The 25,656-nt window shown below is 40.5% G+C and overlaps 1 protein-coding gene across 1 annotated transcript in view; it reads right to left on the bottom strand.

Moving 5' to 3' along the window:
• Positions 1–4,615: 4,615 nt before the first annotated feature.
• The window catches only part of emilin2a (elastin microfibril interfacer 2a), a 33,644-nt gene continuing 12,603 nt past the window's right edge, over positions 4,616–25,656 (bottom strand). The window contains exons 5-9 of the mRNA XM_028441399.1: positions 15,777–16,076; positions 9,213–9,269; positions 7,891–7,944; positions 5,242–5,382; positions 4,616–5,011 (exon numbers count right to left, since the gene is read on the bottom strand). Coding sequence (XP_028297200.1) covers positions 4,701–5,011; positions 5,242–5,382; positions 7,891–7,944; positions 9,213–9,269; positions 15,777–16,076 — 863 coding nt within the window. The 3' untranslated portion in view covers positions 4,616–4,700. The remainder of the gene's footprint in view (positions 5,012–5,241; positions 5,383–7,890; positions 7,945–9,212; positions 9,270–15,776; positions 16,077–25,656) is intronic.

Below are 25,656 nucleotides of genomic sequence, written 5' to 3'. Positions count from 1 at the left end.
GGAAGACTCTACAGTGAGCTCTGTAGAGTACTTCTGCTTCCTGGGGACCATCATCACTCAGGACCTCAAGTGGGAGCTGAACATCAGCTCCCTTATCAAAAAAGCTCAGCAGAGGATGTACTTTCTGCGGCAGCTGAAGAAGTTCAGTCTGCCAACAAAGATGATGGTGAACTTCTACAGCTCCATCATCCAGTCCATCCTCTGCTCCTCCATCACCATCTGGTACGCTGCAGCTACGGCCAAGGACAAGGCCAGACTGCAGCGTATCATCCACTCTGCAGAGAAGGTCATCGGCTGCAATCTGCCCTCCCTCCAGGACCTGTACGCCTCCAGGATTTTGAGGCGTGCAGGAAAGATTGTGGCCGACCCCTCCCACCCCGGTCATAAACTGTTTCAATCTCTCCCTTCTGGTAGGAGGTTTCGGTCCATCAGGACCAGAACCTCCAGACACAAAAACAGCTTCTTTCCCTCTGCCACCATCCACATGAACACACCCCAAGTCACCCACTGAACCCCCCCCCCCCCACCCGATCACCACCTCCACCAGCTTGATATCTGCTGCACTGTATATATATATTTATATTTATCCTATTTATCCTTTATTCTCTATCTATCCTTTATTTATCCCTCATCCTTTATATTTATCATTATTATTATTATTATTGTTGCTGGGTTGTTCTTTGTTGTTTTGTTTTTATTTCTTTTATTTCTTTTTGTTGCTTGTTTTGTGCACCAACCACCAAGTCAAATTCCTTGTACTGTCCTTAAAACTGTACATGGCAAATAAAACATTTCTGATTCTGATTCTGATTCTGATTCTTAGTTTATCACTTGCATTTCTAAATTACTTCTTAGAAATGAAATGAAATGAAAATCTTTTTTCAAATCCGACCCAGGTTACTTTGATATGTGGTCCTACCTCCAATATATATCTGATTTTTTTTTAAATGCGACTGCAGTCTGGACGTTTGAGGCGCCTTCTATCCAACTCCTACATCTTCCCATCAGTGTTGATTCCGACTCCGCATCCAAACACTGCGTTGTGAAGATGTAGCAGCCGTCACACAGCAAAGGGCTAGAGCGATAAACCTGGCTCTTTACTTTTTCACTCTCCTTTCTCATCCCGAGATACAGTCCTACACTGGACGTCTCCATTTTTACTTCCCCAAACACTGTACTTACCTGCGGGGTCATGTGTCACCTTAGACCTCTTCTGCGCAATGTGGGTCACTTCACTCCAAACTGATTGAAGACGCATTTATTATGAACGATCACGCAAAGAAAAAAATCCAAAATGTGGATTAACACCTGCAGTGGTATGAACAAAAGCTGCATAACAACATCCTTTAACAACCAGACAAACGTCTCTCTCTAAAGCAGAACTAAGTAACCTGCTCTAAGCGCTCCCCCTAAAGGTCTCGTTGGATTATGTCACTGTCGTGAAAACTGTGCACCCCCCGCCTCCTGTCCCACCCCACAGCTACATGCGCACCTTTGCTCTCCCAAGACGGTAGCAACCAATCACTGAAAAATCCTAGTACAACAGTGACACTCAGGGTGCTTTCACACATATAGTCCCATGTGAACAGTATAAGGAAGAGAGACAAGTAAAATAAATGAATGATGTGGGAGTAATACGGAAGGGAGTGTGGAAATGTGTGTGATGTGTTTGTGTGCTGACGAAGCGGCTCTGAAAATGGATGGATGGATGGATATTTGTGTGTGTGTGCCTGTCGCGGTGACACGACGACCGTGTGTGTGATTGCTGTGTGTCGCTGCTGAGCTGTCACTGCATGGAGTTGCTCCTTTACTCGGACAAAGGTCTTCTCTGCCTTTTTTTGCTGGCTCCGCCATGATATAAGGTTGAGAAAAGTGAATTTGTAGACAACGTGTGCTGGTCATAATCTAGCATTAGTTTGTATTGAGCTTCCATAAAGCAGTACGTCTTGCCACCGGGTCGGAAGCAGGAAAGTTGCAAGTGCTGTTTTCTGGCCGGAGACAGCAGGGGGAGATGAAAGACCCCCAATCACCCTATAAACACTTATTGTATTACCCTCACAGGGACTATGAGAAGGATTTATTAAGGTGAAAAAGTTACAGCACACGTGCGTGAGTTCTGTCGCATGGATTGTTTCAGCACGACTCAGGACAGATTTCATTTTCTGAGCTGCAGCAACAGAAGATTTAAAGGTGCAGTCTGCAACTCTCATAAAAGTGGCTTTTTGTCATGTTTGCTAAAGCTGCCACTATGTAAGGACAGGTTTACATCAAACTAGTAGTTTGTGTGAAAAAAACAGGCCCATTGACTCCTCCCTGCTGCTCCTGCAGCCTTTGGCAGATTGCCAGAATGCACCGCGGCCGAGCAAAAAGAACCAATCAGAGCCAGGATTGTGTTTGATCTGGAGGAGTAGAAGATGGAATTTGTGACTTTTCTGCTTGAAAGATAATTACTGATGCTTGATTTACATCGTATTTGATTAGTAATTGTTACACTAGAACTCTGTAGTGCATGTGTTGTTCATGCAGCCTCCGTTTGGGTGCTGTAAGTGACAGTGTAAGTGACAGTGTTGTTGCTGCTGCTGCTAGAATGGTGTGTGCACATTGAGAGAGAGAAGCGCTGCAGTAATATGTTTTTAACAGAGCATGTTATATTACTGTGATATTGCTGTTGGACTAACGTTAGCTTGTTAACTCCTCTGATGGAGGGACTTTGGAGAGTTTGGAAGCAGGGCAAGAGAGCGGCGGCGGCGGAGGGAGGGGGAGGGGGAGAAAGGGATCTGAAAGTCGCGGACTGCACCTTTAATGATGGCTGTTCTTTTCACACAATCTCAGTCATTGTCTTTGGTCAAGTGGCTTCATCCAGAAAAAAAGGAAAAACATGAAGCTGTCAAGTGTTTCTGTATTTGGGATTGTTTTGTCCTTTATAAATGAGTGCCTGAGGATTAAGGAAATAGCCATACACTTGTTAAAAAATGAGCTCATTGTAAAGTGGATTTCTGGTTTTATTGCTTCATATTGCACTGATAGCTGATCATACTGTACGGCAAAAGGTCGTCTCCACGCAAGAGACCGTCAAAGGTACACTATGTAACATTAGTGGTTAAAAAAACATACAAGATTAACGTTGGATTGACAGAATGTGAGCAAACAGCATCAATGATTTCATGTCAATGTTGGAGGAAACACTTTGTAGAGTCTGCGTGAGCACGCTAAACCGCTTTTCGTCACACACGCTTCTTGGTAGTCACCAGATTTTTTTTTCTTCTTCTGCTCGGACATTAAACAGCCATAGCCGTGGCCTCTAACTGTGTAATACTTCATTGTACCACAAGGGGGTGTGGCGAGTCATCCTTGTGTAAACGCCTACGCAGAGGTTTTAAACTCACCCTGAACAGCTTAGCAGTCCATCATGGGAGGCAAAGTGAAATCATGCAAGTCTACAAGAAGGTAGTGGCTTTGAATCCACTCTGACAGAGTTTGCATGTTCTCCCTGAATACACACAGCACCGAATATATCACAGTGCTCATTCATTATCCATGTACGTACAACAATAGCTGCAACAATCTTATCGTCACGGCCAACGACCTGCTATATATAGCTCCCTTGCATTACGCAATGCGTCCACTCGGTGGCAGCTTGATCGGAATTTTAATAATGTACCATTTTGGAAAGGTTAAAAATAAAGGTTGAACAGGTTTCTACAACAAAGTTCCTTCTTCGCAATTCAGGAAACTGAGAAATTCACTGCCCCTATAGTTACTAGTGGTAATGCAAGTCAAAATGAATCCTTCTTAGCATGGATTTAATTTACAGTTGAGTGAAAAAGTTTGGGCAACCGACTGCAGCTGTTGAGTATTTACTCTGTCTACACAGAAATTCATTGTATGATAAAAGCAGAGTCCTGGGGTGTTTTCCAGATATATTTAGTTGAGCAATATTATTGTACGATGAAAAAACAGATGTTAATAAAAAAAAAAAAATCTTTCTTCTCAAGTTGAATACAATGCTCAAAAACCACTACATTATAAAAGTGGAGATCTTTAGTTAGAAAGGATGGTCCAAAATACCTTCATCCACTACCCAGACACTCCTACAGGAGGTGTCTCATGACTGTTAACTTTTGATAACAGGATGCTTTACTAAGATGGGTGTTTAAAGTTATCCATTGGTCCAATTTCATTTCATTGCATGTTTTAGTAAATCTAATGATTCTCATTTCTCAATGGTTTACAAATGAAAATAATGGTGCCCAAACGTTTTCCTACAACTGTAATTTATCTTCACGTGTGTCCTTTTTTGTGATGAACTGTTGAAGTTCCCAGAGAGTCTCCAGCCTTGCGTGCTAAAGCCAGTAGTTGCTGAGCAGGCGAGGGCAGGTATAAAAGACGAGAGGTAATCGACCTTCACACCACAGTGTCACAGCAGGTGGGATTAGCTACTTACATTTTACATATCGTACAATTTAATTTATAGACTCGTACACAAAACATTCACAAAAAGTACAAAAGCTAGGATAAATTGGAAATACAAGTCCCAGTTTTTGTGTTTCACCTCTTCGCTGACACACTCAGCATCTCCACATGTCCAACAGCTGCATCACAGCAAGTCAATGAACCCCCCCCACCCTCCGCCACCCCCAGCACAGTTCCTCCAGTCTCAGAGTCCAGTCCTTTTCCTTCCTGTCCTAGCTGAGCTGCAGCTATCTGCTCTCCTGTGGAGTGTAGAGGAAGACGGCACTGAAGGTGGACAGGATGTCTCTGGCCTCGGACGTGGCCAGCTGACCTCCCGTCCTCATCAGACCCACGCGGTCTCCTTTCCTCAGAGGCAGCACGATGCTGAAGGAAACCGTTCCTCCGCGGCCGCAATCTGCAGCCGCATCCCGTGGCGCAGTCTGCAGCTTCTGCACACTGCGGTTGGACACGGTCAGAACCGCCTCCACGCGCTCGCCTCGCTTCGCTGTCAGCAGGCCTGAAACCAGGTAGCGTCCGTCCAGCGGGGCAGTGAAGGTCCCTGTGAAGGAGGAGGACAATAGGGTTAGGCCTGAAGTTAAAATAGTCATCTGGGTTGGGGTCATTTATAATTGTAATAGCGTAATTGATAATAAGCGGGTATGAAAATGGATGGATGGATGGATGGTGCTGTTGTAATCATAATTGTAATTGCCAATTATAATTTAATTTAATTCTTTTCTTTTGTGTTGCTGTGTCAGTTCTTTACATGACTGGTTGTGTCAGTTGTACCTGTGTGCAGGTTGTAGTGTCCTCCATCGTTGACCAGGACTCTGTTAAAGCGAATCATTCCAAAGTCACCAGAAAAAAGCTGCTGCGTGAGGCCAGCGGAGAAGGAGAACGGGTTGGAGAAAGTGCTGCTGTCCACAGAGGCTGGAAAAAGACACGTATATGGTTAGTATCATCTGGTAAATGGTGGCCCACGAGCCACATGCGGATTCCTAGTTTAATTTTGGGCGGCTCCACTAGAAAAACACATAATGAAAGAAAAGTACAGAAAATGATTTCAAAAAAAGTGTCAAAATCTGTAATCCTCGATCAATACCTAAACCATACCATACCATAATTGCTACTTTAAGAAATTTTCAAACAAAAGTTTCTGAATGACAGCAGAAAGTTAGAAAAGGAGGACTCTACAGTACATGAGGGAACAGATGTGACCAAAAGCCAAAAGCGAAGCTCAAAATGATAAGTTTAATTAAAGTTGGAGGCCTTTAAAAGAACTCGTTGGTGGATATTAATCTGTGTCTTTGCAGGATATTTTGAAATGTCAACACAGGCTGCAGAGACAGATTTTCAATGATTAAAGCTAATGCCAGATTCAGCCTCGTTCTCGTGGCAGTTGGGAAACTTTTTCTCCTCCACCGAGCAGCGAATCTGATCAAATCCCCTTCATTAATTCACATGTGTATTTTGAGCCGGTTTGGGCCGCAACATACACAAATCCAATGAGTGGCGCACGGTGTGAAGAGGATTTTTTTTTTTTTAAAGCGGAGGTTTATTCCTCAGGCAGTGAAGTGAGGATACAAAACCAAGGCTTAAAGCTGCAAATGTTACAGAAAATTCAAAAGAGAAGAGAAACAAATTCTGGCTACAGAAATCATAAGAAACTGGACTGACTGCTGCTCAGTTGTTTCCCTTCCTAAAAAATGATATTTAGAAACTAGCTTGAAACTCTGAGAGGTGATTGGTGTCTATATGGTTGACCTAACCTGAGAACCATACACAAGACCTAGATTCTTTGCAATAACAATATCATGATCTGAAATCAAGAGGACATACATGTGTTGCCCACTCGACGACTTGGGGGTATTCCATAAAGGAGGTTCAACAAACTCTGAGTCTATCCATAAACTCTGGGTCAACATACCCCACAATGGGAAACTCTGGGTATCTGATTCAATTAAAGCTGGTATGAAGTGGGTCAATCAACCCTGAGTATGTAAACCTTGGGTTACTTATGTGCACGCGCGATAAAAAGCCATCATCAATGGAGCAAAGATTACATGAGCTACCATGGCAAACACCTGGAAGAGAGTGATTTATTCACCCTGATGGATGAAATAAGGAGGCGTTTGTGGAATATTAGCATGTTCTAAAGGTGCGTTCACTAAGAACACCACTTCATTTACTATAGTGACCTAAATCGCCAGTGATTAATCTTGCTTTTTGATCACCGGGGAATAGTGTGAATAATATGAATAGTGTGTGTCTGTGGAGCCAGGGCAGCATCGCTATGAGGGCTGTTGCATAGAGAGCCCTCCCACTACAGTGGCTATAAAGACAGTGAAGGCAGCTTGACGTCGCATCATTTATAGTGATTTATAATGTAAGGTCATCACCAGAGCCATCTCAACATCCAAAAAAGTGTTCCTCGAGAAGCGGGGTTCAGGTGGGCGGAGCCAGGTAGAAACCCAGGGTTTCTTAGACAAAACTTGACAGCGAGCAGGTTCAGTTCATGGAGAATGTTACCATGGAGACATACACAGAGAAAAACATACCTCGCCTTCAGGAATGGGATACTCAGAGTTTCCCTCATTTACGCCTCAAACATACTCAGAGTTTGAACATAACCTGCTTTCTGGAATACCTTTCTGATCTAATCGTTTAAATTGAGTTGAATGAATTCAGAGTTTGGAGAATTTGGATTTGCAACTCATTATTCAAGTCGAACAAATTTAGAGTTTCAGGAAATATATCTTGAGTAAAATAAATTTAAATTTTGAGTTCAAATACTCAATGGACTTGGACAACAAACAAGATGTTTTCTAGCATTAGAAAGTATTTTCACCACAACGTGTAACAATGTGTAATATAGTGAAAAATACGTTGTAAATAGTGAATAATAAGTCTTGACATCACATGCTTCAAAATGCCATAGTTACCCTCAGAATTGGAATATCGACACCAAACTGGCACCAAATGAAAGCTTAGATTCTATTATTGCTTGCTGTGAATCTTTAGGGAAAATTGGGTTTGTGCAATTACAAAATGTAGTTTAAGGGGTATCATCACTTAAACCTGTATAACTCTTTACATCTTACATATTAAGAAATACATGAATATGTTCTTGATTTGATATTGAAGAAACTTTCTTCTGGTGTTATCATATATCAAATTTTGGCAAACATTTTGTATTCTATGACTTGATATCCACGACATGAATTTTACAGCCTTTGCAATCGAAAATTTCATTTTTTTAGGGGCAACCAAATGGTCAGTTTCTTAAAGTGCATCCCAATATTTTTACTGTTACCATATCTGGCCTGTGACCTAGTGGTTTCTGAGTTTGTCTCTTCCTTCTTCCCTCAATTATAAACCCTTTGTAGGAGGAGCCAGTTTTAAAACACACTCTAATTTCCTGATCAGAAAGGGTTTTACCTGGTGAGTCGGCCGCAGCGTGAGAAGTCAACGCCATCTTTGCTGCTGCAGGACCTACAAGATGCACACACAAGGAAATAGTGTCAAGTCATTATCTTACAACGTGATTCAGGATGTGTGAAAACAAACTAGTTGATTTCCTCTCTGTATTCTCATAATAATAATAATAATAATCATACATTTTATTTAAAAGCGCTTTTCTAGACACTCAAAGACACTTTACAACTTAAAAACAACAACAACAAGTACAGTGATTAAAGAAAACATGAATTAGAAATATTAAGTCATCTGGAACCAAATTTTAAGGGGAAAGTATGATGCTAGTCAGCAGCGCTCTGATTGGACAACATAGAGCATAAAGTATGGTGGCATAGAAGGGTCAAACATGACCATTATTACATGTGTTTGCTTCACGGATTACATATTGAGAAATATATCTTATTTCCTTTCAAAACCAAATTAAAAAATAGAAAAAATTGATTGTTTTTTCTTGTTTTATTAATTTAAAACCAGAAACAGAAATGTATTAATACATAAATAAATAAAAATCAAAACATTGATCCCTGTGAGTTGACAGCTGCTGTTAGCGGTATTTATAATGTGCAAAATAAACATTTTACTGCCTTCAAAAAAGCTGTCATTGTTTTCGCAAAAGTGTAAAATCTTAGAAGTTCTATCATCTATTCGTCTTCACACCAGCCTCACAGTCAATAGTCAGTCACCAGTTTATTTAGATACTATTGGGACCATAACATCGCAAAACAAAACTATAACGTGAGCAGCTTTTTATGAGCTAAGACTGAATGAAAACGTGACCAGGACCAGAAAACTGCTGAAATAAATCCTAAACAGTCCTATTGTGTGAGAAGATCTGGTCCAGGACCTGGGGAGGGAAACCAGGTGCAGTACACACAAACAGAACAAGTTTAAAATATAACCAAAAAACAGAAAAACGCTGCTTATCTGGTTTTTGGTTTTTCTGTATTCCTGTTTTGGTTTTAAATCAGTGAAACAAAATAACCACACAGTTTATTTGTTATTTTGATTTGGTTTTAAAACGGAAAAACCAAAGAATGAAGGGTACACGGATTGACTTGATATCTACTACATGAATGTTAGGGACTTTTAGGGTAGGTCAACAAAAAGGTCTATTTCATAAAGTGCATTCTAAGATTTTTACTGTTCCCAGTTGATTATGTATTCTAGAGATCCTAGGCTTTTCAGTGAAAGCCTAGGATCTCAGGTTTTCTTCATTACACGGATGGAGCGGCGAGCGTCTGCAGATGCACAGCATGCAACATGATGACCAACAGTTTCAGTACCTCTGTGGTCGGTTGACTGAGGTTGGAATGACAACGGCTTGGGAGGAGGAGGATAACCTGGGAGAGACACAGATGAGAAGCACATTAGGTCTCACCAGCTGAGGAAGGAAAGGGTGAGTGATGTCATGTTTACTGGTGGCAGCTGTGTGGTTTTCCATCTGCACGTTCAAAACGGTGGGATTGTTTCCTCGTTAGGAGACGAACAAAATCTGGTGCGTGTGTGTGTTAATAGGCAGGGGTAATCAGGGGAAAGTGGGTCCCCCTTTAACTACAAACTCTATCAAAAGTATATGAGGTAACATCTCAGAGATAACTTTCTTTTGAAGTTCTTGTAGAGCACGGTTGCCGTCTTTTTTGCTCATAACTCAGATGCTGGAAGGGACATCATGATGTGGCATTAGCTGTGACGCGCAGCCCGATCCCTGTCGTGTAAGTATTTCCACATCTGTGTGTTTTCCGTAGTAATTAATAAAAATATATTTAAGAAAATGTGTCGACTAGCATCACAAAAACCTAAAGAAAAAAAAAAAATTCAGGTAGAACTAATGCAAACATTGCACCCGAATCAAAGACTTAACATCACATTCGAAACCAACATGGCGGCTCCCCTTGGATCACATTTTCAGGTACAAAATCTGTGTTGTTGTTGTTTTAATAGATGTGCACATATTTTGTTGATTGGTAAAACATTACACATTTTATGTTATATACATGACTAGTAAAGGTATCGTTTAACTCACCAGACCTATTCTTCTTCTACTTGAGGCGCAGATCGCACTGGAAAACATTTGCTCGAGCACTGAGCAGCTATTATAGAGCACTTTATCGCTGCACAGAGACATTATTTGCACACTGTGTGCATATAACATGTAAGTGGGCGAAGGGGATAAAGAAAACGCTCTTAAAACAAACAGAGACCTCTGACATCTGGGTTTTACGAGATACTTCATTTAGGTTTTGTTGTTGTAGACCCGCAGGTAGGTCTAAGTAAAACCACCTGCCAATATAAGTGAAGCCTAACAGAAACAGAACACAGGATCACTGATAGATGTTGGATGGAGATACAGGTTTGGAGATTCATTCATTTTAACCCTTAGATGCATAAGTGGGTCAAAAATGACCCAGTGACATTGTTTTCTTGCAATGAAAATTTGTTATCATTTCATATTCTAGGTATTCCTCAAAAAACGTGTTTTTGATATGATGCCATTTTAATTTAGCTTTTATACATTTAAAAAAAAAAAAAAAAACTACCCCAAGCTTCCATAAGTGGGTCAAAAATGACCCGCATGCATTTTCTATTTAATCTCATGAGATCCTTTGATTCTAATCAACTGTGGCTGCGAGAAACCTATTTATTTAGGACCACACACTTTACATGTAAGTATTATCGTCTTTCAACAAATATTTTCATTTTCAACAACATACTTGCGTGTGTGGATTTAATGATCACCTTACCATGGTAAAAACAATAATAATAATAATAATGCATTGGATTTTATATAGCGCTTTATCATAGACACTCAAAGCGCTTTACAGACTTAAGGCATTCTTTTTTCACTCCTCACTTAGTGGTGGTAAGCTACTATTGTAGCCACAGCTGCCCTGGGGCAGACTGACGGAAGTAAGGCTGCCATAATGCAGCACCAGCCCCTCTGACCACCACCACCACTCACTCACACACTACATTCATACTAGGTAATGTGGGTGAAGTGCCTTGCCCAAGGACACAATGACAGATACCACTGCAGCGACTGTCCCTCACTCTGGCCCCTGGAATTCTCAGTGGTCTCCATCCATCTACTAACCAGGCCCAGACCTGCTTAGCTTCAGAGATCTAACGAGATCAGCCAATGATAGGCTGGTATAGCCAGCTATGTCAGAAAGAAAGGAATGAATGTTGTGCTCCAGAGTATGATGCACCATGACAAAATGGAGGATGGAAATAGCAGGAAAAAAAAAAACAGAAGTGATCACATTCTACAAGTCCAAAGGAGGTGTAGACACCATGGACCAAATGGTTGACACCTACACCTGCAAGTGCCAGACACAGAGATGGCCCGTGGTGCTGTGGTACAACATTTATCACCAATGCACAACGGCTCTTCCTCAGTGAGCTCTCAAAGGAGCTGGTGACACCACACATGAGGAGTTGTCTGGAAGGCTGCCCCCAGCTGCAAAACCTGATCATTGAGGCAATGGGAAGGTGTGGGGTAACAAAAGACACAACCCAGCCACAAGAAGGAGGCAGACAAGGCCAACAAAAGAGAAGAGGTATCAGATCTGCGTAATTCACAAAGATCGCAAAGTCAACAACAATTGCGGCAAATGTAATGTACAATGATCACTGCCAGAAGCAGAAAGTTTGTGACAACTGCATGCAGTGAGGGACACACACACACACACACACACACACGCACACGCGCACACACACACACACCTTTCTATTGCTATGTTCTTTATTTGTTTTACATTATTATTGTTCAAAATGTTTGTACATGTTCAAAATGTGAAGAAGTGACAAATGAAAATAACTCAAAGATTAAATAATTCTTGTGTGTACAATACAAAACATAACACAATTGATAAGTCTTAACAAAAATGACAAAAATGGCACAAAAATGCATTGATTCTAATACGGGTCATTTCTGACCCACCTATGGAAGTGTAAGGTCCTGTCAGTCAAGCATCTAAGGGTTAATTTAATTAGCCCAATGCTAATGACAAACCTATACTTTTAAGCCAAAATCATCTTCAAAACATCAATAAAAAAAAAAAAAATTGATTCAAAATGTGGACTTGCTTTTTCATATTTAAAATGTTGATAATTCGAAATACACAGAATTTCACTCCTCTAATAACCAGGGCAGGTTAAGAAAATGGGTGGTGAAGCATAATAATAATAATAATAATAATAATAATAATAATAATAACAACAATAAAAAAATAACAATAATAATAATGTTCTGTGCCAGTCACTGATCCACCATAATGAGGCTCTTGTCCAATCCTACACATGTCCATTCTTTCTGCTGAACATGTTCTCCTGTCAAATCTATCCCACAATAACAGGTGTCGCCATACAGAGATCATTACTTTCCTCCCCGTCGCCTAACAATGGTCATAATGTTACGGCTGATTGTTGCAGATGATGGGTGGGTGGTTGACGTTGTGTCAGGACAGTGTGGCTCGTGTCACGATGGCGATCGGCCACAAATCATCGGCTGGAAATGACAGTGGTTCGAAAGCTGCAGTGCATTAATAACGTATGAGCCGGATGTCTTCACTGTGCGGGAAATGACTTCATGTGTCATCGTCATTTGATTGGAAAAACTGAGAAAGTGTTTTGGAAAGGCTTGTGTTTCCAAGTTTCACATACCATGGAAATTGTTAAAAGATGATAAATGTATTTAAAAAACAATTGTGCCATTTGGATCTTACTAAGTAATACATCAGCTCCACTCATGTAGTGTATCGTGAGAATATGGTCAAATAATCACAAATACCTTTTTGTATTTTACTACACAGTTTTAATCCATTAAATTACTAATGTACAAACCTGACTGCCTTTGCCTTGTGAAGTTTGCAGTGTGTTTCAGACTCAGTTTAGTCTGAGTATCTTAATCTTTACCTGATGCTAAATGCTGTAAACTCAAAAGCTAGGGATGCGCCGAAATGAAACTTTGTGGCCGAAGCCGAAGCAAATATAAACGCTTGGCCAAATACCAAATATCGAATGCAGTTACATTTTTCACTTTTTTTTTTAAATAGTGCATAAATAGCCTAGAATACATTTTTAGAAAGTAAAGAAAGTAAATGTTTATTGAATATTCTGACATTTTTTAGATATTCCAGTAGTTTTTGCTTTTCAAAAAAAGCACAACAAAGTTTTTCATTTATATTAGCCCTTCAAATAAAACAAAACATGCATTCCAGAAAAAGACTAAAGTGCATTAAAGGGGGGGTATGATGAAAAAAATCACATTATAATGGTTTTGCTACAATGATATACGGCCCTTTAGCCTCATTCAGAGGGACAAAGTTAATAAAGTTCTGTTACCTTTGTTATTCCACATTTAGTAAAAAGTCAGCTTTAAACGGGCGAGTTGGATTTTGCCCACGTTGGTAGGTGACGTCACCTAACACGCCTCCAAGAATGTGAGCTCCTCCCTCTCCAACTATTTAACAGCTAAAACAACACTACGGTTTAATATAGCATATATATTATACTTTATTGTCATATATGTAAATTCACACTGCACTACTGGACGCCCAAACTGCACTACTTTTTTCTGCTGCCGACCGTGTTGGGAGTCACTGCTTTGCACCATTGTTTACACACATCAGCTGTTGGCACTCGTGCTAATGCTACACCAGTCTGTGCAGCGAGACCCGACATAGCTTGTGAACTGAGGTGGAAACAATGGGGATGTTTACAGATTCGTGGCTCACAGCGCTAACAACAGACTCAGTTGTGGAATTGGACAACTTTCAACTTTTACACGGTGACGGACGACGGAGAGCGGTCAGCGTAAAGGAGAGAGTCTGGCTGTGTTTGTGTGCGGAAAAGAGGAGCTGCTGTGCTGCTCTGTTTGATTGCGTCATTGCATCACACGCTACTATTCGGCCTTGCTTTTCACTCACTAAACCGAAGGCCGAATGTTGCTTTTTTTGCAATATTCGGCTGAATATTTGGTGCATCCCTATCAAAAGCAATAGTTTCTTTTTTCAAACAAAAGAAGGTCCAGCAAAACTCCTTCATTATTTATATTCTATATTTTCACACAAAAGCTGAAGAAAAATGGTTATCACATTGTTGTTTTTGTTCTAATGAATGTTTCTACCAGTTCAATGCTTAGTTACCTTATTTCTACCTGTTTCAGGCAGATATGCAAAACTTTTGCATTCTCTTGACTCAACCTATCAGGCTGGTGACTTATTAACCAATCCATTTATTTGTAAGGAACAGATTTTCATTGAAAAAACTTGACAAAAGGTATTTTCAAACCCCTAAAGCTGAACACGTTAAAACTTTGTTCGTGTCAGAAATATCTTTGGAGTCATTTTGGAGATTTCAGCCAATCAGCATTCACATGTAATATTGTTTTCATGTCAGGTACTCTCCCTCGCTCCACTGAAAAACCATTTCAATCCAATGTTTTAGTCCTAAGTTATGAATCATCCAGTTCCCTGGACGTTACCCTCTTAAATCCTGGTGGAGTTACATGAATGTCACATTTCCTTGAGTAATCGCTACGTCACAGTTGGTCAAACATGTCGACCTTTACAAGTCTGCGTTTTAAGTGCTTTTTTATTGCAGATGCAGCTTCTAAATCGCCTTTCACTGCTACTAGTAAAGTTTAGATATAATTATCTTTCTGTTATATCTTCTCCCCTTTCATTTCCTTCACTGAGGTTCTGGCTGAGTGACTGATTGCCTACACCTGGGGCGTGGACTAACTGGAGGCACTGTGCACTCTCATGCTGCATTTGATTGCACTTGGAACCCAGAAATTTCGACCTCTGAGGTAAATGCGTTTCATTCAGTAAGCTTGGAAAACATGACTGGCAACAATAAATGATAATAATGTGTCCTTTATTAAACACTGTAGTGAAATGATTATTTTCCTGAGGGGGTTAAGAGACTTGTTCAAGATCCCACAGTGATGGCCCAGGTGAGATTCAAACTGGTAACCCTCCGATTACGAGCCTGCTTCCTCAAGCACTAGGTCACCACTGCCCCAGTATGATGATGTTTGTTTTTATATTTTTCTAGGAGCAAAAATACCTTCTGGTGGAAATATATTAGCTATTTGAGGTTAAGAGAGAGAGAAACGTCATACACTTTAAGCATGACTTGAACGCACCAGCGAGGAAAATCCTGCATGCATCATTGAACCATAGACTGTAGAAACAACGGGTATATCACTACTCACGCACAGCAGCGCTCAAATGAACTGAGTGGGCATAGAAATACCACTACAGAGTTATTCTACACTTTACACTGACGCCAAATTAGACGACACATAAAAGTAAATGAGGAGAAAGTGACTGTTTACAGCTAACCGTGTGCGCTGCCATTTTGCTAAAACGTCATTCCTATCGACTCTGGCTTGGATTCTACTCGAATTCCCGAGTCAAAACCCAGAGCTCAATGGCTGTTTTATTGCAATTTTCCCATTTATCCGGGTTCCGAGTGCAATCGAATGTAGCATTAGAGACTATTTAAGAGCAGTCACACCACTGGGAAGGGAGGCCCTCCTCAACTCTGCTTCAGACGCTATTAGGGACTTGTTTTGTGTTATGATTGTTTGTTTGTTTTTGGACTCTTTCATTAATGATGTGAGTTTGGAGTTTAGTCATGTAAAGAATCAGTTCCTGTTTTTCTCCTTTCAGACGGTGTTGAGTCATTCTTAACCGAGCTGTCTTTTTAATTAAAATGATTAAATTTGACTTATTGGACACTCAATAGCTACTGCCACCTACTGACACCTCGGCCAACACAATGTAGACATTATGCAAAGTCAGTGAAGGCACTGGTGAAATAAATAGAGTGAGGCTCACCAGGTGCTCCAGCAAACCCTTTGACGGGCACGTTGGACGAATCCTCCGACCCTCTTCGTACCGTCACCCTGCGGATGTACCCTGGAGGTCCTGCCTCTCCCGTCTCCACCACAGGCCTGATGGGAGCCAGTGGGAGTAAGGGCTGGCCTGGTTCTTGGAGGGTAGAGGGGTGGCTTGATGGAATGGTCTTGATTGGGTGACTGGGATTGTAGGGAGGTGGAGGGATGATGAAAGGGATGTGGATTTGTGGGATTCTGGGTTTGCTGTGAGTCAGATCAGGCCCTTCTGGTTGTGTCGTCACTGCGTGGAGAAAAAAAAGACATTGGCATTGACATAATCCAGACGCTCAAATTTTTTTTAATGCATAATTATTCTAATGGTTATCAACTATCTATACATTATCATGTATTTATATACACTTATACTATAGATATAAATATACCATTTAATGATGTAATACTACTTTGTACAACTGAAGGGTATTACTCCCATAATACCTTTTTGTTTTTAGTGAATCCATTTAATAGAGGTCAAAAGTATTTGACTGGACTTTAAAGAAAACAAATCCTCCATGAATAACATGTTAAAATTGTGGCAAACTACACAGGACGGACACGTTTTTAGCTAGTTTAACTTAAATGACTATCAGTTGAATTGACCCACCTAACATCAGAGGTGGTAGAAGTACACCCTTTCAGTACTGTACTAAAGTACAAGTAAACATTCTGGTCCTTCTTATATGTGGAGTAAAAACTACAGATATTTGTACACAAGTGTGAATTAAAAGTAAAAGGTCTTCAGATAAATAAATACACAGGTGAAGTACAGATACCTGAAAAACCAACTTAAGTACGGTAATAAAGTATTTTACTGCCTGTGCCTCACACAGAAACTTAAACCTCTGTGTCTCGAGCTTTAAAATAAAAAAAAAAGATAAGATTAAATGAAAAAGGATTATCTTCATTGTGTAGTGCAGCAGTGTGATGTTCTAAATAGATTTAGCTAAAACTGCTAAAATCATGATTGCAGCCTGACTTTCATACACACCACAGTGGCAGTTTTTTAATTATATTTGTCATTTTTAAAGCTGAAATTTCATGAAAGATAGTTATTGTTATCCACTGCTACTGGATAACAGACATGAATTTTTTTGCAAGCAACATAATTGTTTTTGTCATGTGCAACTCGGCATTATTGCACTTATATTTAATTATATGTACCTTTTGAAATGTTAAAATAAGTGGCTTTTGAAATTACGGATAACAACGCAATTAATAATGAGTTATGCACAGAAAGTCCTGCAAGTAATCAGAATAAAATCCTATTTATGAAAACCTGGTCAGCGAAAGGAAATTAATGAAATTTTTGGAAATTGTTGAAAAAAACAAAGCAACACTGACGTAATAATGAGGTCTGAATCCAAACCATTAGATTTACAAAGCAAATCCTCCAAGTTTCATGCCTTGCTTCATATTATAAATGCAATCAATAATTGTTGTTTGTCTCGCATAAATAATAATCAACCACTCGTAAAGTTCCTCTGTCTTTCCTAAAGTCGAACCACAAGCTCCTCCACAGCCACAGGCACAATAGAGAGCAAATTAAAGCCAGTAATCAGATCATCAGAAACATATCCTTCATTTCCTCCCTGTGACTCTGTCAGGATGCTGGTTGCCTGAGTGCATATTTCCCATGAGCTCTGAGTCTGTGTCACTACGGAAGGGGGGGGGGCTCACAGAAACACACAGACACGCGTGTCTGCACTCACAAGCGTTGCCGGAGCCAACGAGGGCATTGCAAAGAAGCAGATGTTTCTGCACTGTGAGCAGATTAGGGCGAGGGCTGCTTCGGTTGTTTCCAAACAGCGGGCAAGGACGTGTGGAGATGCATCTGAGAGCATGGGGCTGATCACGCACTGGAAAATGGTGTCCAGGGGGCGCTAACGCGTGTACGATAATGCATCACTCACTCTGACAGTCATTTAAACTTTTCTGCTTTGCACATGGATGCAATTTTATTCTCCGGTGTCCTGTTGTATTAATGACGGGAGGCCCGACGTGCAGTGTGCAGCATGGCAGACCTCTGGGACTCCCTCTGTGTACGCAGGTCTCCTCTGAAGACTTCCAGATGGGCTCTCAGGTCAAAGATGGAAACACCTCGCCTCAAAGCGTGAGAGTGACGCTCACTGGGGAGAACCTCCCAACCCCCCCACGCAGACTACACAGTGTGTGCATCACATCACGTTTTTCATTGTGTCCTTGCGGACTCTCTCTGACTTCAAACAGCCTTTTATGTCTATGTTTGTTAAGCATTCCCTTGTAACAGCAGACGACCAATCTCAGAGCCTATCTCTCAAACAGAAAGTCACAGCGATCAATTTCAAAGCGTTGATCCGTCAGATCAAAACCTTTATTTATTCTATGCTTCTTTTTTTTTTTAACCTCTGAATTTCCAGGTTAGCTTTGAAGCCGGTGTGTTGACAGAAGAGCATGACTTTTTTTTTCTTACTCAGAGGGATTGAATGATACAAACTGGACTGAAGAAGAAAGTGAAAAAACCAAGTCCAAAGTGCCTTTCGATTATACAGTCAACCACTATTAACAAAAAAAAGCGGAAGAAGATGGATGGAGAAACACTCCCGGTGAGTTAGGAAAGCCGACGTAGTCTCAAAGAGCTTCGACAGATGAAACGGACCCTTCTTGACAAATCCATGTTGAATTAGCGAGAGTCAGATCTGAAGATTGAAATGCCACTGAATTCTTCTATTTCTTCCTAAAACAGAAATAGTTTTATGGCACGGATTATACCCTCACCGACATGTTTTGAGAGAATATCACACCTATCCACTGTATTTCCCCAGTGAAACACGTGGTTAAATATCTATCAAGTGTTTGGAAAAGATAAACAAACGTACCTCTAATATATATCACTAAATCTTGCTCGACCAAATCTAACAAAGCACTCTATCAATCTTGGGAGATGTACCGTGACCGTTTCACCTCATGAATCATCAAAAAATACAATTATTTACAAGATTTGCCTGAATTAATCTTTATTAGACATGTTTGGTACGTTTGTCAGTAATTATACAGTAGTTCACCAAAATAGTGAAAGTCAATAAAACTGAAAATTTGTAAACATTTTAAACAGAATCCTACCCCTCTAACCCCATCATTAGATTCAGGTGTGTTTGAGCATGAGCCACGACATGACTTCTAAGTCAAATATTGGGCCCTTCACAAAGAAGAAGCTTGAAATTTGAACCAATAAGACAATATGAACCAATTTGCCCCGCCCCATATTCTTTAACCCTGCTCGGCCAGCGCCACCGCTACGTGCTACGCTAACCAAAACATGTGGGACTGGTTTAGGACATTAGCTGTCTGCAATACGTGGAAAGCAAGGATTCATCTTCACATTTCTTAATCCCTCACCTTCTAGTTTTCAGAAACTGATGCTGTTTGCAAGGAATATGAAACAGCTGCTGCACAGAAAGCAATGAGAGGTCTAGAGTCAAAGAGAGTTCAAAGCTATTCCATCGGTTGGCTATATTTCACTAATTTATTTTGTGCGATAGATCTGAATGTGAAGGAATTCTACTGGAAACTGTGGATTTCTATTGTGGATGATTTATATTATATGAAATGACAGCATTGTTACGTCAGAGTTTCAGTTTTACAGAATGCAGCTGCTTTCTTTCTTCTCATGCACGGCTCCCCCGCTCCAAGGAAACCACGAGCAGTGGTAGCCGACCTCTGCGGCCAAACGCTGCCAACAATTTGCAACTGGAGTCACACAATCCCATTCAGCCAGTCCCAGTGAGAATCGGAGAGGCTATTCCAGTTAATCTTTGAGTCACGCTCTTACAACATCTCAGCTGTATGCAGCCTCTTCAGAGCTTTCACATGACTGTGAGGGGAAAATGGGTTTCAGCTCAACGGAGAAGATGACAAAAAAAGAGCCACCACATCACCACCACACCCACAGCTCTGCGGGTTTCAAGACGTTTCCTTTTCATTTGTCTGCCTGATCACACACATAGGAAGAAATCTTCTGTAGAGATGAAAAACTGTCCCTATCTGCCTGCTAGTACCTCAAAAACTAACCAGAGTCTTGGGGACAACTATGCTTTTCATAAGCTTTATGGGCACCAAATTTAAGTTTTAAGGCGTAGCTTCTAGTGTGGGGTCTGTTACATTTGGTCCAAGCTTTAACAGCTCAGTAAGGACCAAGTCGGACCTTAATAGTGCTGTTAAAGTGTATTAATCCCTTGTGTTTCTGTGGGAATCTGTGCCTATTCATTTAGTAGACCAATAATGAGGTCAGTCACTGATGTCGGACAAGAAGGCCTCGCTCCAGTTCATTCCAAAGGTGCTTGATGGGGTTGAGGTCCAGGCTTTGCCACAAATTTGAAAGCATAACTGTGTAAACTTTCTTGGTATGTTGAATTATTTAGATTTAGCCCTATCTCTAAAAAAAACAGGTTTTGTCAAGTATTTAAAAGTTGGTCAAGAAAGGCATTGAAAACAGTTGGTGAGATATTACAACTTTTTAAACTTGTCTATGACAGACAGGGACAATCATTGGATGGAAAATCAGTTTTTTTCTAATCTCGCTTCTTCCTGCTCTCAGGGTGTGTGGGTCTGATGGTAACTACCTCCAGCTCACGTTGGGCACAAGGCGATCACACCCTGCACAGCACGAGCATAAAAAGTCAGTCTAGAAAAAGTTTAAAAAAAGGAAACGCAAAAAAATGTATGAACTGTAAAAGTTAGATGACTTAAGAGGGGAGTGGGGGGAAGGAAGAAGACTGGGAATGCTTGACGCACATGTAGTCACTCCTGACGTTAGACAATACAGAAAAAGTTTCCAAAGATGTCCACCCATAAACAGCATGAGCTCGTTGTTAGACGATGAAACCGATGACCACCCGCGATGCACCATTTTGGTATTTTTCCTTCTATGGCTAATAAACAATAATAAAAATATGGTTTTTGACAAATCCTGACTTTTAAAACAAATGTAAACAAATATCAGTTTAGAATTTTTTACAACACAACTATCAACCTAAACTCACGAGGATGTCCTCTTGAACAATGACTTTTACTATGCTTTGCTAACAGACTGCTAACACATAGAATAGATCACTCCCTGTCAAATCTAAATAACTAAAAGTCTAATTTACTGAACAACTAATTAAGAGCACTAAATTGTGAGCACCCATAAAAACATTTCACGTGTTTGTTTGTTCACCTGCTGCATGTGATTTACTAAGGTTGTCAGCATAAATGACAACAGACGTAAAAGTGGTAGAGACTGCCCTATATAGGTACAAAATGAAATATTGAAGGTGTTAATCTTAGAGGAGAAAAATATATTGTTGACTCACAGCAAACAAATGTCTCCTCCTCTAACAATAACTGCAGCCATCTGTGAGTAAAGCTGTGGTAGGTAGTTTACCCACAAACAGCTTCCACCAGCAGCTCCAGCCTTGATAAATCACATTGATCTGTTAGCATCTTCTTCTCTTGATATTATAAAGATCATCTGAGATTACATATTCATTAAAGCCTAACGCACTAATTAGATTTCTGGCATTCTTTTTGTTTGTTTAATACACACAATCTTCCTGTTAGTAGATCAAATGCAACGTGTGTTTGAGCGTGCAGTCAAGTTAGCGCACATTTGTACACACACAAACCTTTAAGAAATCCATTGAAAAGCCATTATGGCACATTTGACATGCAGCTCTTTATCTATAAAGATAAAAACTGTAATACATGTGGTTTGTCCTACTTCTTTGACAGTCTGTGCAGTGGCTGTTTCATGTTCTTTCAAAATACTGTAAGGATGAGAACTACAATAAACAACATTTCTAAAATTATAAAAAAAAACGTCTCCACATCCTTTATTGTCCCTCTGTGCATAGGCTGTTAAATATTCCTGGCAAACATGTTGTGTATCTTTGCAGGTGAGGGATAAGAAAACTTGAAGGTAAATCTTTGGCTGTGTGCAAAATCGCATACTAACGTACTGCTCATATTAAGTCTGACGTCAAAATGATATGTAGTGCGTTCCAATTAGAAAGAATGGAAGGATTGAGTACGTGAAAAATAGCCAGATGTATACTATATATCAGGAATATTTTAAAACATGCACGGATGGCACACTAGTCATACTCGACCACCCCATGATGCATTGCGAGCGGAATGTAAAATCGTCCCGGGACCGGCTTCAAACTAAAGATCAAACATCTCCTTTTCAAAACAAAAGCATATCTTCTTCTTGTTTTGAAGTTAACCAGAAGTTTTGTCAGTAGCACAATGACGGTTCTCCGAAAATCTCAGAAATGTCAGCTTGAAATGTGTTTTCCGTGAGTTTTATGGATCAAATGACCACATGTTGATATTCTCCTTGGTCACTTTCTCACTTAAAATGTTTTTAAAATTTTAAAGGTGGCGAATTATCGGCGATACAGTATTTAGCCTCAGTGTGCATCTGCTTTTTGTCGTTGTAGGTTCAAAATGCATCTTGAGAAACTTGGAAGTATACTTTAGTGGGAACGCCCATCATCCTAATCATCCTAATAGTATATAGTAGTATGTGTAGTGTGTAATACGTTATTATGCACACAGCCCTTGTGTTCCATATATTGCAGGTGATAAATGTGCTGTCTTCTTCTGCGACTGTGAAGGAACTCCATACCAGTGACCGGTCCCTAGCTTAGCATGTAGCGGCGCCAGCCGTGCAGTGTCAAAGGGTTAAAGGGTCAACCCTTTGATTCAAATTGTATGACATTGTTGTACAAGAAGTCATTCCACTGATAATTGTCGAGCATGACTAATTATATCACACTCAAATAGTTTGCAGGACTCCTCTGAGAAATGGCATCCCATCTTGGCGTCCTATCAGGGTATTGTTTTGGGCGACGGGGCCTCAGCTCTGACATCACAGATGAGGGCAGCTGAAGCATCTGGTGCTGGGTGTGGACTGGAGCCCCACTTCTTCCCTCACTGTCAGGATCGGCTCCAGCAGTGAGTCAGGGCTCTTAATGAGGAACAGACTCCACACATCAGCCTGAGGTCACTCTGTGGGAATCTCTGGAGAGCTGCATTGTGTATGTGCGCATACTGATAGACTGGGAATTAAGGGAAAGTTCTAAAAAGCAAACGTCATGGAGACCTCACATTTCAAACTGTTTATGAAGGGGAATTCAGAGGGGTGGAAACAAACGCTTGTTTGTGTGTTTTTGTATACACACAGGAGCAACGCAGCGCAACACAGTGCAAAGTAGGTCAACAGAGGAGTGAGAGTTTGCATACTTCTCATTCCCATTTTACAGGGTGAAAACTGGGGAATCGAAGTCACAGGAAGTGTCTGATGTGGGCCTCTGCCTCTTGGAGTCTGGACATATTGAATGACATACTGGAGGCGAGCTCGGGAGGCCCAGCAAACTGCTGTCCTCCCACTCGGGGAAATACCCTGTGGCCATTCATGGGATCTGATCTTTTCCTCCAAGCCTTCATATAAACCCAGCAAGCAGAGCAAATTATATGGAGGATTATCTCCAGGAAGTGTTTGTGTTTACGCAGATGTTAATCATGCCGCACAAACTCGTGCGCTTAAAATAAAGGAATCCACTGGAGACTTTTAAATACCTTAGGCTCCTTTTAGTAGCATTAGGATCAAGTTTACATTTATCGGCAATTTTTATGCATACATTAAACTTTTCTACAACATTAAAACCATCTCAGTGGGAACTGTGAATGCCTTTCTCTCGGGATTTATGGAACTAATTCTAACATTGGTGTATTAAGCCACAATAAAATGCATGCTCATTAGTTTACACATCCTGGTAATCTACTCGGTGAAGAATAGGACACGATGATTGGTCGTAAGTTTGAGAAAACTGAGCAAGAGATGTCCACAAATGTTCTCTGTCACCAAGTCAAATTGATTACCGTAGCTGGATTAGGGTAACTTGCTTGAAGTGTCACTTTATGATGTTTAGTCAGTTTCCCGAGTACTTTTAACTCTACAAAACCCTACGATACCCAAAGGTAAAACTATCAAGACATAGAAGGCCGAAATTTCCCCTGGAACCAAAAACTTTCTATAATCATCCACCAGAACCACAGGTCTAACTTTAGTCCCAGGGGGATTTTTCAGGGTTGAGGAATCATCTGTAATAGTTGGAAGTACACTTTTGAAAAACAGGCAATCCGTTGTCATTTTTAAAGCCAACTGCTGTCAGCGGCTATATTGTGTTCTAGGTGTTTTTGGAGTCATTTTGTGTAATTTTTGTTGTCCATTTGTGTGTTTTTGTAGTCATTTCCATGTTGGTGCTAGTCAACCATTGGGAGCCACTTAGGGTTCAGTGCTTGCTCAAATACACTTTGACATATAAACAGGTAACTTTGGGAACAAACCCCTAAACTCTCGATTAAAAGATGACTCCTCTATTACCAGGGTATGCTCAGTGTATAAGCTAAAAAAAACAAAAGAAAAGTGTTTGCATGTTTTGCGAAATTGTGTAGGTGTTTGCTTTACAACAATAAAGCATTTTTTTTTCTACATGTCTGGTCAATATGTATTTATAATTGGTAGAAACAATGAACTTAATTGTGAGTAAAGTATGTTTCAGGGCTGAAAACAAATCACAACTATTTACCGCAGCTTTTAGAAAAATGGCCGGCAAAATCAGGCATTTCATCCCGCAACAATCACAAAAAAATGCCTGCGAAATCCTGGAGGGACTGAACAATAGGCTTATCAACTTCACACTAAAAAAATCCCAGACTCCAAAACAGAGAACTAAAGAAGCCTCTTGATGAGAAGAGGAAAACTCCAAGCAAGTCAATTTTCCTTAAACAAGCTAATATTTAAAGAGTCATGAATTGTTTGGAATTGCACAAACTGTGCAAAATGAACATAGCGACCTCGCTAATTACCAGGATTGGTAGTGGGTCCCACCAGACTAATGGGAGAAATATTTATCCTAGCTCAACTAGAGTTTGACCTACAACGGTAACATCTTGATCAAACAAGTTGTTACTTGTTGTCAATTGAAGAATGACCAACACAGCACAGCTGCTCATGAAAGCTGAAAATACACTAACTAGATGCCTTTCTTTAGTTTGTTTACATTGATTGTCTCTAGCACTTTTGAGATGACCAACACACTGACATCACAGTTGACGCACCAACAGAGATCATATACAAGGATTTGTACATCTTGAGATATCAAGATGAATGCGTCATTGCTACATCCCAGGTTACCCCAGGTTAAAGTGTGTTTAATGGATTAATATGAATTCCCCATTTTGTTATAAAGCCTAATGTGTGCAGACAATTTGAGATATTACCAGGACCGATTAGCCAGACAGCAGTAAAAGTGATAGATTGGGGCAGTAGTGCTTTAAACTGTTTCCTTGTGACGTCTCATCTGTAAAAAATGCAGATGTACCCAAAAAATGTTACCTCCCACATTCTCCCCCATCCTGCTCTTATGAAATACGGGAATAGTAACTTGAATAACCCCTTTCCAGTCTTCTTCTACACTCACTTACTGAGACAGACTGACACACATCCCATCACACCCACAGAAAGAGACTCATATTAATCTAGAACCTGGAAAAGCTGCACTAAGATCGGTCTTTGAACTTCAACCAGAAATTTTCTCTCTGAGTCACTGACCTGTAGGTCTGTGTCTTGTTTCTGCAACGTGAAGCCTCAGAGGAAGTAGGGCTAAAAGGCAACAAAATTTGAGCTTCTAGAAATGTTTTCAGTTCAAACTCTTAAGTTATGAGTGTTTTTGAGCGGAAAAACTTAAAATGACAGCCTTACGGCCCGTGAAAATCCAACAAACAGTGTGAGTGAG

The sequence above is a fragment of the Gouania willdenowi genome, unplaced genomic scaffold (assembly GCF_900634775.1).
Source record: "Gouania willdenowi unplaced genomic scaffold, fGouWil2.1 scaffold_228_arrow_ctg1, whole genome shotgun sequence".
In the NCBI taxonomy this organism is placed as follows: domain Eukaryota; kingdom Metazoa; phylum Chordata; class Actinopteri; order Blenniiformes; family Gobiesocidae; genus Gouania; species Gouania willdenowi.
This window is presented reverse-complemented; position numbering and strand designations above follow the sequence as displayed.